Below are 14,456 nucleotides of genomic sequence, written 5' to 3' on the forward strand. Positions count from 1 at the left end.
AGGCTCCGCTTTCGACCTCAAATTACTCTCAAATTCTATTTCGATGCAAAATCTGACATTTTGCGTCATCATATGATAATAGCTACTAATTTCCCAACACGCCAGATACACAAATACCAGATCTGTGGCAACTGCAGGGGCGGCGATGAATAACTCTGTGGGGAGGCCGTCCAGTCCAGCAGCTTGACTCCGTTTGAGTACATTAATGGCCGAGATGATTTCATTTTCATTTAGAAGCCATTTCATCCATAAGAGGCAAAGCATCACCGAATGTGACGCGGTTAAGAATCGTAATGAAGTGCTTCTTCCAACTCTACGACTATTAACGTCTTTCACAAGGCTATCGAATGGTTTGTGACCAAATGCAGGCTCTTGCGTGATGCCATATACCCTTCTGAAACTATTGCGTTCTCCTTACCCTCACCTTTTGTCACATCGAACACTACGATGAAGTCCCCGGGTTTTAACATGGTATCGAATTTCGCACGTCATCCGTGCCATTGCTCGCAGCAGTCAACAAAGCTTCCACGATTCCGCAGTCAGCCAGATCATGTGACGAGGGACGTAATCGAAGACCGAGCACCGGAAAGAAGACCGTTTTTTATGGCGGCTCAATGTTCATCATTACTCTTAAGCAACAAAGTAGCTTTCAGATTATCGATGTTGAACTTAATGGGTCGGTGGTTCTCCCGCCCTGCGAGAAGACACAACGCGCAATCAGAGCTAAGCGTCCATCAGATGGTGATTTCTTTCGAGGCCAGTATTAACGCTTCTCTTTATTACACATATTCAGAAAACAACTCCTAAATCTATTGCTGATGGAAAAGTGGTCAAACTGACTGCTCGAATAGTCTCCGTGAATTGGAACCCAATTGACTTTATGACAAGCTTGAACAATGTGCCACCAAAGATGAGGTGGTGGAAGTTTCAGAAATCCACAAACTTCCCACGATTACCGTTGCTGTCACCAAGACAGTGTTTCCCCATCATATGTCCGAGCAAGGTGTGGTCAGATCCCACTTTGGCATTCAGATCACATATCGCAATAACAATGTCACCTTTAGGAAGCTTCCGCTGAACTGTGTTTAATTGCTTGCAGAAAGCATCCTCTATATCGGAAGTCGTCGTTGGTGCGTAGCAATGTACAATTGTGATGCTTCATAACCTGAACTGGAATCTTGCAGTTAGAAGTCTGTGAGAAACCAGCTCCCAGGTCAGGAACCGCCGGATTCATGTCTGTTACTTTGGCTTTTCACAGTATAAAAGCACATTGCCGCAAGAGGGAGAAGAGTACTCTCCAGAGTCCCACCATTTTATTTCGCTTAGACCTAGAATGTCCAGTTTTTATCGATGGAAACCATGCCCAAGTTGGGGAGAGCGAACATTCTGAGGACCCTCACTATCGTTGTCGGGGAGCGTGTGCACATTCCAAAAACCAATCATAGTCCGTTTTCAGTAGCTAGAGCTCGAAGCCGCGAATTGAGTCCCCATCTGAGGCGTTGTTCACCCTTCTGTAGCCATAAAGTTTCAAAATTTGCAGGTTGCTAGCCAAAAAATGTCTACCCTGTTTAGTCGCCTTTTACGACAAGCAGGGAAGACTTTGAGTGTATGCTTAAGTCCCAACTCATAGCCGATTTAGCAAGGAGTCTTTTTGCTCTATTCTCCGGGTATTAATTAAAGATAAAATCCTAGATAAACTTCTAAAAAAAATGGGTTAAAGTAGTTATGTGTGCGGACAATGTGGCGAAATTGGTCCTCGAGGTTATCAGTGAGGTAATAAAGGATGCACTATAGTCATAGGTTGTAAGCTGCGGCCTCAATTTAATCCAAGAAAAATTAAAATTACGTACCCGGTTAAACGACCAGAAACTGACATTACTCACTAGTACGAAGTATCTTCGCGTAGTCCTGGATATGAAATCTAAGCGGAAACAAAACAAAGAACTGTGGACCAAGAAAGCCAATATACATAACATATACAAACCTGGAAAACTACTTTCAGCAGAAAAGGAGCGTACAATTAAAGATGGTTTTTTGAATGTGCATAGCCATAGTACATATAAAGAGCAGAATATGCCGGCATGTTTATAGAGGCTTTGAACGCTTACTGCAGCTCCTATGTCAACTATTATATTAAATATATCGCAGCATACATGAATGCTGGACAGTCAAATCTTACGAACCCAGCAATATTTAGGAACGGGGATCAACTCTAATATATATACCAGAAGTAGACTCAGTCTTACTAAAAGCTGTATCGCGAAACTTCAATTTTGACATTGTGTTCTCAGTGATGGATTGAAAAAGGCGCGCGCGGTCAAAACGAGGGCCTTTTCAGAGTCACTTAGCCTTTTGACTCACGTCAGCATTTTTCAAGCAGAGCTATTGCGGAAGTAGTATCTGAACGCTACCGTTTAGATATGACCTTCAGAGTCATACGTTATCATTGTATACAAAAATGTAACGAGTTTGTGACTTTAAGCCAACGCAACTAGACGGAGACGGAGAAGCATACTGCGGAATGGCAATGGAGGAGGAATGACTTGGCATAACCAAGAAGGAAGAATAGATATAGTGAAGTTTGACAGTTACTGCAGCTTATCACAGCAGCAATTATCGCGTGCAAACATGTCATACGTCAATCGAAAGGGGGGCTTGGAAGTACATTCCCCCAAAGACAATAGAGAAGCATGAAAGAGTGGATCCGACAGGAGGTGGATGAAATTCCTCTAGCAATGCTGCAAAAAGCAACAAATAACTTCAAAGCTCGGCTCAAGGCAGAGACGAGTGGTATTTGCTGACATTTAGTGCCAACTCATTAACAAACAAGTTGAAAACCGGGAGCGGGAGGCTTGAGAGGTTTTGTTGATTTTATATGATGTTCCCTACTAAAGCCTATGCTTCTGCGGATCAAGGGAGGTTCGCAGTTAACTTTTAAGTTGTAATAATATTCTCTTATTAACTTTATTTGATCAGGTATCGCAACGGAAAGTATTTTGAGGCTTAGATACGAATTGCGATTTTTTTCAGATTTTTCGGTTGGGTAGTTTCTGAGAATGCATACTTCAAATAATTGAGCCTTTCGGACCCCCGCACCCCTCGCCTTTGTAACCAATGTTAAAACTAATATTTGCTTTGAAAGTACTAATCGAGATCTTTCATGTGATGCTCCACATGACCATATTCGGTGAAACAAAATTTTGCATGCATCTTTTAGGTATACCCCTTTAAGTTGAATGCAGCAATGTACCAAATTTGTTACCAAATTTCGTGTCAACCGGTACAGTCGTTTCTAAGAAAAGTGCGTGTGATGGGCAGACGGACAGACAGATAGTGAATGGATTTTAATTAATTTTTGAATAAAAACCAGTGAACCAGAGTGTTTAGGTTCGATTATAGAAACACACAGTCTGTTGGGGCGGCTACAGAGGAAATCATCCTGGTAAAGCAAGGAAGCGCTAATGAAGAGCGAAGGAAAGTTGTTAATGAAGAATAAAAATAATAATGGACCCAGAATAGATCCTTAAAGTGCATCAGAGTCAAAGAAAACCGAGCGAGATAGGCAGCACCAAAAGAAACGCTGGAGAAATCATCGAGAGGGAGGAAGCGAGCCGAGGGATAGGGGAATGTTAGGTGAATCGAGTATGGATAAAAGTGTCATATGATTAGCATAGTCAAAGGATTTAGAGAAACCCGTATAGATAGCGTGTACTTCACACTGAAAACTTAGATATTTGGACACGAACTCGTTCAAATCTAGTAGTTTGGCACCAGTTGACCAACGTTTCACAAAGCCACGCAGCTCTTTAGCTAAAGTGAGTGGTTAGCCGATGGAGAACATATCTCTCAATGATTTTTGCGTAGCAGTAGAAGATGAAACTTGACAGTAATTCTCGACAAGAATACGATCGACACTTTTGTGTGTAGAAATAACGAGGACCTCTTTCCTTAGGCCAGGCAACCATCGAGGCTCTTGTTAAAAATAATACAGACATTGATGAGAGAGATTACCAATGAGGTACTTAAATCAAGAAGAAGTAAGAAGGGGTATTATTAAGAAAAGATCCAGTTGGAGTGGAAAAGAGGAAGAGGAATTATATTTTGAGCAAAAGTAATTAAAGACAGGAGCTCGCGAATACGATGAAAGCGGGAGAAGAACGGATGTGAGACTTGGAGGGCTTGCAATTTCCAGATGCCTTGACATTATTCCGTCCTGGGTTGTTATCGGTGACTTTACTAACGTTCGAAGAGTTTGAAAATGAGATGAGATCAGTGTGGATTCCAGAAGATTTGTTTTTCTTTTTGAGATGTAGTCTTTTTATGAATCACAATGGTGAGTCAGGATAGGTGCGAAAACAAGGATCTGGAGGACAAACGATAAAAACAAGTTAAATAGACTTGAATACATGGATTGCAAGGCTCGGTTGTGTGTTAAGATGGCAAAGATGAAATAAAGGACAAGATCAAGAGTCTGATTTAAGTGATTTCTAGTTGGGGTGAACTGAAGAGCTACACAGATGAAGGTGCATAGAGGACGAGAAGGATGGAACGAGCTGTCAGGAAGGGGGAGACGCGGGAATAATTGGCGAGGCGAGCACAGGGAGGTTAAAGGCACCACAAACTAGGAAGAGAGAGAGGGGAAAAGCAGAATTAGGATATCTGATAATCTGTCGAAGAATTTCGTGTAGAGATGAGAGGAGCTAAAACAAGGGCAATACACACAGGACTTGCGTTGGGCGAAGAAATGGGTAGGACATCGCAGTGGGTCTCTTCAACAAAATACAGAAATAGTTTCCACTAGCTTACTGCTGAGTTAACGTCGTGTTGTCGCGGTAAACTGAACAATATGGGAAATTTATTTAAAGCCACTATTATTTGAGTCGCCTTTCCCAGAGATACAGCCGAAAATAAGTGCTTTGACGAGCTGCTCAGAAAGCGGGTCAGCGAGTCAAGATACGATTCGCGTGCAATTTGAACCGTGGTTCAATGCCGTAAGGAGTGAAACATTCTTCAACTTCCTTACTGTAGCCACCGCCAGATAGCAAGGGCTGGCTACTTATACCACATCGAGGCAGATGTGAGTACCGTAAAACTCATCAAAAATTAACGAAGTTTTACTGCGCTTATCATGGAAAAATATTTATATGCCATAAATATAGGCTATGCCATTAGACGCACAACCCCTTGCACATTTTGTTTGGAAACGCGAAGCTTCAAGAAGAACTCCATGAATTCTGCCAATTGAATCTGAAAGTCAGAACCATGGAAACATTTCGCATAGAATTCAAGCCACCATATCACATTGTACATAAAATTCTAATGAGTTTGTTTCTAAGAAGGAAAAGCAGAGTTATTGTTATTTGAATGAACTATCAAACCTAGGCTTATCAGGAAAGATAAAAGAGATTAAAATGAATAGTTGAATTGGTTTATTAAAACTATTAAGAACCCCTTTATAGAGTTCCATATTGCCCATGTCTCAGCGATTAAGAAAACTACATTCTAATATTTTCATATGAATTCGTCACTCTTAACTAATGGGGCCAAAAAATGTCACCATTCCAGCTTTTCAAATTCACTTTTCCTTTAAACTTGATACGGCAAATAAACATTGGCGAGAAGAAAGAACGAAAAAAAACTGAAAAGGAGAACAATTTTTTCTAGTAACTGCCGACCATGGAAGCGGCACAAAGCTGTTTTGCTGGAATTTCTACAAAGTTAAAGCGTAAATGGAAATGACTCGTTGAATGTTTGGGTGAAATCCTGCAATTCAAAAACAAAGCATGATAAACTATATATGCACCGTAAAAACTTTCTAGGAGCTAAAGTGAGCAGAGCAGCGAAGAAATTAAACAAGAACTAAACGAAGCAAATCAACGTTTCTAACACAAGGATAATTGCATCCTTTCTCAAAATTTTCTAGAAATTCTATTTCAAGCTATAGCCATCAAAAGGAGAACAGCAAACGGCGCAATTTGTTCATTTGGGGCTGAGAAACACGCTTACAGGTTTCACTTTAACGATGTGGGAAGAAGCAGAGGATTTCCCGGAAACGAGAAATATCTTTTAGCACAGCAACTTCGATGAAACACAATTATAGAGCCATTCTCAGAATCCATGATTCTCTCTTGTTTCGTACAAACTAGAACGAATCCAAAGGTCATGTAATTTCCTCCAAAGTAGAAGGACGAAGTAAATGTAAAGAGAAGATATATGAGGGGCAAGAAGCAATACGACGCCCAACACAATCTGATGTACCTTTCGCGGAAAATGGAAAAATTCTTCTTGTATCCTTCTTTACGTAACGACAGCAAGAGAATATTCCCAGTATGTTGAACAAAGTTTGCCCCAGCTGAAAATTTCCCAGAATCGGAGCTATTTCAGTGGAAGAAACAGACGGGAAGGAAATCAGGAGCTTTCGTTTCTACTACAGCCTCTTTAGTGGAATAGAGTTCCTCGTAAAGCCAATGTAGAGGCAGCTGGGCGAAGTAATGATCACAGTTTAGGAGAATTCAGGTTAGTAGGCAATCCTGTCCTTCAGGGCTTTATCCCGGGGGTAACGCGCTTTACATGTTATTCAAACCACGACTTCCACAAATTTTCCTAATATTATTCGCTTTCTACTGATGACCGATTAATTTGAAACCAGAATATTTTAAAGATGAAAACTTGATTGTAGTTACGCTGGGGAATGCCTTTATATCATGGAAACGAATACCATATCCCAGCGAACAACTTCAAAAGTTTCTTATGCTAGGTTCCATTAGATCTGGGATCCTTCGGGGAACTTTGAAATAGCAGGCGAAGAATCCCAGTTATGAGAATCCTTCCATACTTCCAAACTTAATTATACTATTATGCGTCGCGATATCCAGAATTAAGGGTCGGGAACAGCAATCGTTTAAGTTGCCAGTTTCTTCCTGATGGAGTGTTGAAAACCCAGAAGTTGTACAATTATAACTTATGTTAATTATGGAAGGACAAAATCTAAAGCAAGAGGACCTTGCGCTAGAAAATTGCTGGAACATAGCAACGACATCAATACTATTATGTGATATCTGCAGACTGTGACGAATTCATGGTAACTAACTACCCCTAAGCTACTACACCCAACATTTCCTGGTATCAATCAATTCTCAGAGAAATTCCGATTGTGCGCAATAAAACACATTCCTGCTGCCGGCATGCAATATTCGCTATATCGCGGTTGATATTTCTTTCTGCGTAGAGAGGTGTGTGTATACTCTTTTAACGAACACAGGACATTTTGCGACTTCGGGGAACTGCTCATTATATGCGAAAGCAAGGAGCACCGAAGGAGGCTAGTTCTGCGAATTGTCGACACAAATGCTATTTGGGAGAGCGCAGATTGCCAATAAAACACATAGCTTGGGAAAAGCCTGAATTCGAGGAAAAGCAATTTCACAGCAAAATTTCCAACATGTATACATTTACAATACAAAAAACAAAGCTCTTTCATAGTGGGGTGTTCAGCCAAAGCTTTACGAAGAATTTCTCGGTCCCTAGAGTGGAAGTTTCGATGATCACAAAAGAAAATCTCTTAGAAATGCTTCATATGAACATAGGTATGTGAACGTACACATTTCAAGTCGACATCAACGTTATATTTTGTTAGCGTAGCATTCAGGGTATTTAAATCGATTTTGGGGAAAAAGCATATTTCAAGGCAAAACAAGTCCCAAGTTTTTAAATATGGAAAATATAGAGAAATGTTTAAGTAATCCCCAGCAGGTTTTAGTGTGGGATTAATGTTATAGTAGGACAAGGAGTGCGGAAGTTGTAAGGGTGTTCGTGCGCTTCCTGCTGTCACGAAGATAATAACTAAAATAATCCCGGGACGCATCAAAGATATTTTCATTCTGTATCCTTGTAGCGGGTAGAACGCTAGTCTCTTGATCTCGTTGCTCCGATTTCGAGTTGTCATGGATGTGCTGCCTTCGCTGAAACACGCATCTAAAGAAAGATGATAAAAAAGTTCACAGCTAGGTGATTGCACAACATATCGCAAGTGACATATCTCTCGAAGTACCACTTGTCATGTAATTCCTTGATAGACCAGTAGGTTCCTCCAAACTACAAACTTACCCCCTTCATCTGTACAAACCTAAGTAGCATTGAAAAATAAAAATTGTAGTATGGAGGAAGCTACTGGTCTATCAATTTTAGGCTAGACTACAAATTAGCAGACAATATCTAATCCCTTATGTAACTACTTCCTTAAAAAAGCAAAGACACTGTCTCGAAAATGTGGTAGAATACTATAGAGGCAAACAATTCATACCAGCGAAGGGCTATCAAACTAAGGCAGATAACTCCGTCAACTACGGCTAAAATATAAATATGGAATCTGTGAACCTTTCAAGTGGAAACAAACCACACACTTGGATTCAAATCACGGCTTTGAGCAATCAGTATATGATGTGGAATGAGCGTTAATGTAGAGGACCATAAAAAATCTATAGTATCTTACTATAGTCCTTTGTTTCCAACCGTATGTCCTAAGAAGAGGCAGTTTCCACAGGCTTGGACCGTACAACTTTTCAGACTCCAGCTGACAAGGCCCGTATTCCAGAAACTTAAGAGAAGCTCCCTTTCGAGACCTAAACCTTCAAATGAAACACAAAAAAGGTAAGGACAAGCCAGTTTCCAGCGCCTAAACCTATCTTCGGAGACATCTGGGAAGCTTAATTTGTGAAACCCACATTTAAACATACACTCACAAGAGCGACAAAACTTTTATGGAATGTTACTCAGGAAAGGATTGGATACTCTATTCTTCAAAGTGGGATGCGAATAAGGCATAGCAACACTTGGTTCACAAGAAGAAGGCATGTAACCTTAAACCTAAAGCCGAGGAACAAACTTGAAAAATCGATGTTATTTCTATTCACCAAAAAAAAACAGGTTTCTTTTGTAAAATCTTCAGCTCCAAGTTCAGAATGAGTATCCTGATTTACTAGCAGAGCAGACAAATTCGAAAAATGGCGAAAATTAGTCGTGCAGGCCTACCAGAATCTAAATGCAGTTAAACAGAAGTGTCCCACCAACACACGCTCCAATGCTTTTGTACCAGACAGATTCAGCAATATGAGAAGGTCAACTTTTTCTTGGAAAAAACAAGCATATTAGAAAACTGTAAGTGTCTTTGCAGCTTACAAAGCTTACAAAAACTGTTCTTATGTATTTCTCAGAAACTTTGGTTCTTAGGAACAAAAACAAATTGCGAACTCTTGGCTTCGTTCGAGAAAAGGATACTCCGAAGAATTTTTGACCCCCTACGTGAGGATGGACGATGCTGTAGCCTACATAACGACGAAATCTACGAGCAATACCACGACCGTCTGGTTGTGGATAAAATCCGGCTCAACATGAAGGATGATAATAATAATAATAATAATCGTTGGCGCAACAATCCATGTTGGATCAGGGCCTTGAAGTGTGTTAGAGCACTTCATTCAAGACCATAACGGTACACTAGGAGGCAATGTGGTCAGCATTGCGCTCGCCCGAGATTATTACCCTGATTTGACTCAGGTACTCATTCACAGCTGAGTCGACTGGTATCCGACGTCAAATCACGATACAAATTCCACTGCCACCAGTGAGATTTGAACCGCGACCTTCCGTACGACAGCCTTGCGCTCTAACCACTCAGCTATCCGGACACATGAAGGATGATCCAGCCCAGAAAGTCTGTAAGGGCAATATCTATGGTAGAAAAAGAAGACGAGGTAGACCCTGCCCGAGATGGATCGATAGCGTAGGTCACCAGACAGCTTTTAGGGATATCGAATTGGTGGACCTCGGCGCAAAACCGGGGTCTCTGCAGTTCCTTAGGCCTAGACTGAATGCGCCGTTGATGATAATGATGAAGTATCATTTCTACAGGGTGACAAATCGTAATAGGTTTCGACTTCAAAGAAAAAAAGCAGATTGCAACAAATTAAGTGGGCTTCTCCGTGGAAGCATGCATTGGCTAAACTCAGTTTGCTCAGGTGGAAGAACTAAGAGTTAAAACCTATCTGATATAACTTTCTTCAAAATCTTGTAAGGAGAAGAGGAGAGGGAAGCTGGAACTGGAGACGTGAACGGAACTCGCTTCATGCCAGCTTGTAAGATCAGATTTATGCTGGTCAAACACCGAACACTATACAAAGCGCTTAACCGAAAACAGAAAAACGTTTTTCACGAAAAACGACACTTTTTGCAGACATAGGCAATGCTGCACATCAAATGTAACTATTCTCAAATAAATTGAACGTACTTCAGTGGGATCCACACTGATAAATTGCTATGCGAACGCTCAAAATATCGGTTGAGAAAGTTAAAACTTGCAGTGAGTCTGGCATTTGAGTATATTTGGGCCTGGAACTGCTCGAACCAATTGTTCAATTCATGAAACGATAATAAGGTGTTTTTTTTAGAATTATGTGGTCCTAAGTCCGCATCAACTTAATGCTGGACCGAACCAAATGGGAAGCAACTTATTCCCTCTTTTTTTTTGGTCCACGGACCCCTCGTTTAGGGCTTAGCACTCAAACTTTCTAAAAATTAGGCGATGACACGGCTAGACAGATCGTCAGACGCTGCCTCACGATGCAGCGTGACCGTACGGCTCGCAGATGTTGACTACGAATTATATTGAGCGAAAATCCGCCTTATTGACCAAAGTTTGGCCAGAGCTGAAAATATTTTTTTTGTGAGAATCGTGGGGTCCAACTTACTCTCTCTCAGGGCAGAGATCAGATCAGGCAGCGTCTGACGATTTGCCTCTGCCTTGGTAAGAAACCTTTAAAGCCGTCATCGCCTGATTTTTAGATAAGAGGGTTCTTTGCTACTGCATCCTATACGGAATGATAACCCTAACTCGCAAGGTAGTTTCCGGTTGAATTTGGTCGGCGTCGATCAAATTAGATTTGATTATCTGTGCGTAAGGCCTGGATGAGGTGGTGTGTAAGAGAATGAAGATATAAAAAGTACTAAGAACTGTAAGCACTAATAGATCTTCTTCTGAAGCCTTTGTTTCATTCGATAGAGGAATCGGTTGATCTAGATCGGATTCGCGATTTTTTTCTATCACAGCCTTGGTGCGGGTTAAGTCAAAATACTCTCTTATCAGTATATAGCGTGGTGGTTTGTTACCATCGCCGTTTCGATCTTCCGTTGTATTAATCCACTAAACGCAATTTAAACGAATCAAAACTCCATGTTACTAAAATAATAGTTGAATAGATTACTTTTACTTTCGGTCACGCTGCTCCCAAGGCAGGGGTGAGACAGCGGCTGATGAATTGTCTCTGCCCTGGACGAAACCGTTATTCAACTTTTTCGTTCTTTTTTGAAAAACTTGTGTATTTAACTCAAAAAAGAGGAGTCCGTGGACTACAAAAGAGGAATCAAGTTGCTTCCCAAGTGGTCCTTTCCGTCACTAAGTGGGTGCGGACTCAGGACTCCCAGCATTCTCAACAAAAAAGTTGAATAGATATTTTGGACACTAAATTCCTATAAACGCTACTATCCGAATTTGCCTCAGTAATCTGTTGTTTGTAATCTGAAAATTAAACGATGGAATATCATCATTTTGAAAGTGGAGCATTATTCGATTACCTCCGTAATCCTAGGAATACCCATCATCCATTCGTTGTTTCGACCCGACAGAGAAGGGAAGAAAACAACAAATTTCACACATAATTGAACGCTTTCGGATACTCAAACTAAGAAAACCTTTGAACATGTACCATAGCCTTAAAAATTCCTATTTTCAGAGGCAAAATTGCCAAGCTTTTGTTCTATTCTACCGACGAGAAGAACAGGAAACCGTCCCCACATTTCAAATGGGACTTGCAGTAATGAACATTTACTTCATGTGAGAAGTCTATCCATGATTAGAGCTATTACACTGAAGATGAAAACATTTACATGGAGCTATGTGCGGAGCAGTCTTGAAAGATTTAGGTTATTTCTATACGAATGACCCAGAGCAAAACTTGTCATCAGAGTAGGACCCCCTGTTGGAAGTCCTATATTGAACATAGACACTCAGGATGGTTTTGTGACCACCTCAACACTTCATGTTCATTACAGACTGAATTCCAGTTCATGACAGAATAAATGTGTATGATCTAATGGTGTGTAATATATTTCTAAAGCTGTGCAAACAGAGCAGAAGATACAAGTTTGGTCAATAATAACATACAAGTGTTTTCAGTACGTATAGGTACCCATATAGAGATTCTCTATGTTTTTTTTAAATTTTCTTAGAAAATATGAGTGCAAAAACTGAAGACAATAAGCCTAAAAATCTCATGTTAAGTGCATGACAAACTAAAGTAATCTAAAAGAAGAAAGAAAAATACATTTTTCGTGTGAAAAACCTAGCAAAGACCGTTCTAATAACATAAAATACTTCCTGCCAAATATTTTAAATTGAGGGGCAAATTTTACAACCGGAATTATTCTTGAGGATTTCAAGAAACCAATCAAGAAATTCTACGAAAGATTCAAGTAGCTTCAGTTCAGCTTAAAACAAATCTCCAAGGAATATTCCCAAAGCAACAAGGATTGAAATTCGGAGTAAAAACTAATTTTGAAAGTTCGGTATTATATTCTGCCACGCGTGTTACGTTTTTTTCCCAAAGTTTCGCTGGAAATGTTCCCTTAGTCTCGTCATCTATTCTAATAAACTCACCTTGTACGTTAAGCAAGATGTGATGTGCTATCTTGTGTGTATCATTTCGTAAGACACATGTATAATTGCCAGCGTCAGCAGCTTGAACTTGTCTTGTATAAATTGTTTGATTAGATGCTTCTGGGTATAATATTAATGAAGATATTTCTGAGGTCCAGGGATACGCCTTGCCATCTTTGAGCCTGTAAAAAAATGAAAAAAATATATTAAAGTTAAGAATTTTAATTCAAACTAGAACTGGAGGAAAATATTGGGTTGGGGAAAAAGTAATGCCGTATTTGTGATCGAATTTTAACGCTTTATTTAACTTACTTAGAATTATCCGATTTAAGTCAAATATGCGCCGTTTTGTTCGCAAACTTGTTGCCATTTAGAAGACAACTCCGTTATCCCCCTCTTATAAAACTCCCCTCCTTATTTGCAAAAAACTCAGGCAGCCAGTTTTCGCAAGCCTCTTTTGCGGCGAACTTAGTAGCACCAAAAGCGTTTCGCATAGACCGGAAGAGATGGTAATCACTTGGTGCCAGGTCCGGACTATACGATAGGTGCGACAGGACATCCCATCCGAGCTTCCGTAGCTTCTGGCGGGTCATCAACGATGTGTGAGGCCGAGCGTTGTCCTGGTCGAACAGAACACCATTCCTATTGACCAATCCTGACCGCTTTTGGTCAATCGCCTGCTTAAAACGGTAGAGTTGCTCACAGTAGAGGACCGAATTGAGGGCCTGGCCATAGTTGAGCAGCTCATAGTGGATGATTCCCTTCCAATCCCACCAAACACACAGCAAAACCTTCCTGGCCGTCAATCCGGGCTTGCGATGATCTGGGCCGGCTTGCGCGTTTCGGCCACGATCTTTTTCGCTTGAGATTTTCGTACGTGATCCACTTTTCATCACCAGTCACCATCCGCTTCAAAAATGGGTCGAATTCGTTCGGTTTCAGCAGTGCATCGTAGGCGTTGATTCGGTCCAAGAGATTTTTTTCCGTCAACTCGTGTGGCACCCAAACATCCAGCTTTTTTTGGAATCCGATCTTCTGCAAATGGTTCCAAACGGTTTTATGGTCCTTACCCAATTCCTGGCCAGTCGAGCGAATGCTCACATGCCGCTCTATTTGGATGATTTCGACGATTTTATCGGTTTCTACGACGATTGGCCTACCAGTACGGGTTGTATCCTCGACATCCACTACACCAGAACGAAATCGATTGAACCGACGCTGTGCTGTGCGAATCGTTACAGTATCGAACTCATAAACTTCACAAATTTTTTTGGCCGCCTTCGTTGCATTTTTACCTCTCAGGTGGCAAAAACGTAAAATATGACGGATTTCTTCGTTGGTGGACTTCATTTTGACGCGCTATAATTTGAGACTGAAACGTACGATCATAAAACTGTCAAAGAGACACCTGTAGCCCAAATTGTCGTCTTCAAATCGCCGTATAGTATGACCCGATGTGATAAGTACGACACAAGATATGTTTAAGTGTCGCTATCTATTGACAAAATACGACATTACTTTTTCATCCTCTTAATATTTTAAATTGTTATCGGTACATCCTCTTTAACTTTTTGAATGCGAAATCTGAAAATCTGATTGTAGCACAGAAAACCTGATTATGGCACGGAAAACCCGCCTACATACTAAACATTTCCACGCGAAATGAGTGTTAGTCACGAAAGAAGAATTTTAAAGTCTCTTAATTTTTCAAGAAATTCATTGAAGTTCCCACATGAAGCTAGTTAGG

General features: G+C 40.7%; 1 protein-coding gene across 1 annotated transcript in view; it reads right to left on the reverse strand.

Moving 5' to 3' along the window:
- LOC119659157 (fibroblast growth factor receptor 3-like) overlaps positions 1 to 14,456 on the reverse strand; it is a 115,091-nt gene that overhangs the window by 3,245 nt on the left and 97,390 nt on the right. Inside the window, exon 2 of the mRNA XM_038067107.1 lies at positions 12,710 to 12,891. Coding sequence (XP_037923035.1) covers positions 12,710 to 12,891 — 182 coding nt within the window. The remainder of the gene's footprint in view (positions 1 to 12,709; positions 12,892 to 14,456) is intronic.

Source organism: Hermetia illucens, chromosome 6 (genome assembly GCF_905115235.1).
Source record: "Hermetia illucens chromosome 6, iHerIll2.2.curated.20191125, whole genome shotgun sequence".
Taxonomy (NCBI): Eukaryota; Metazoa; Arthropoda; class Insecta; order Diptera; family Stratiomyidae; genus Hermetia; species Hermetia illucens.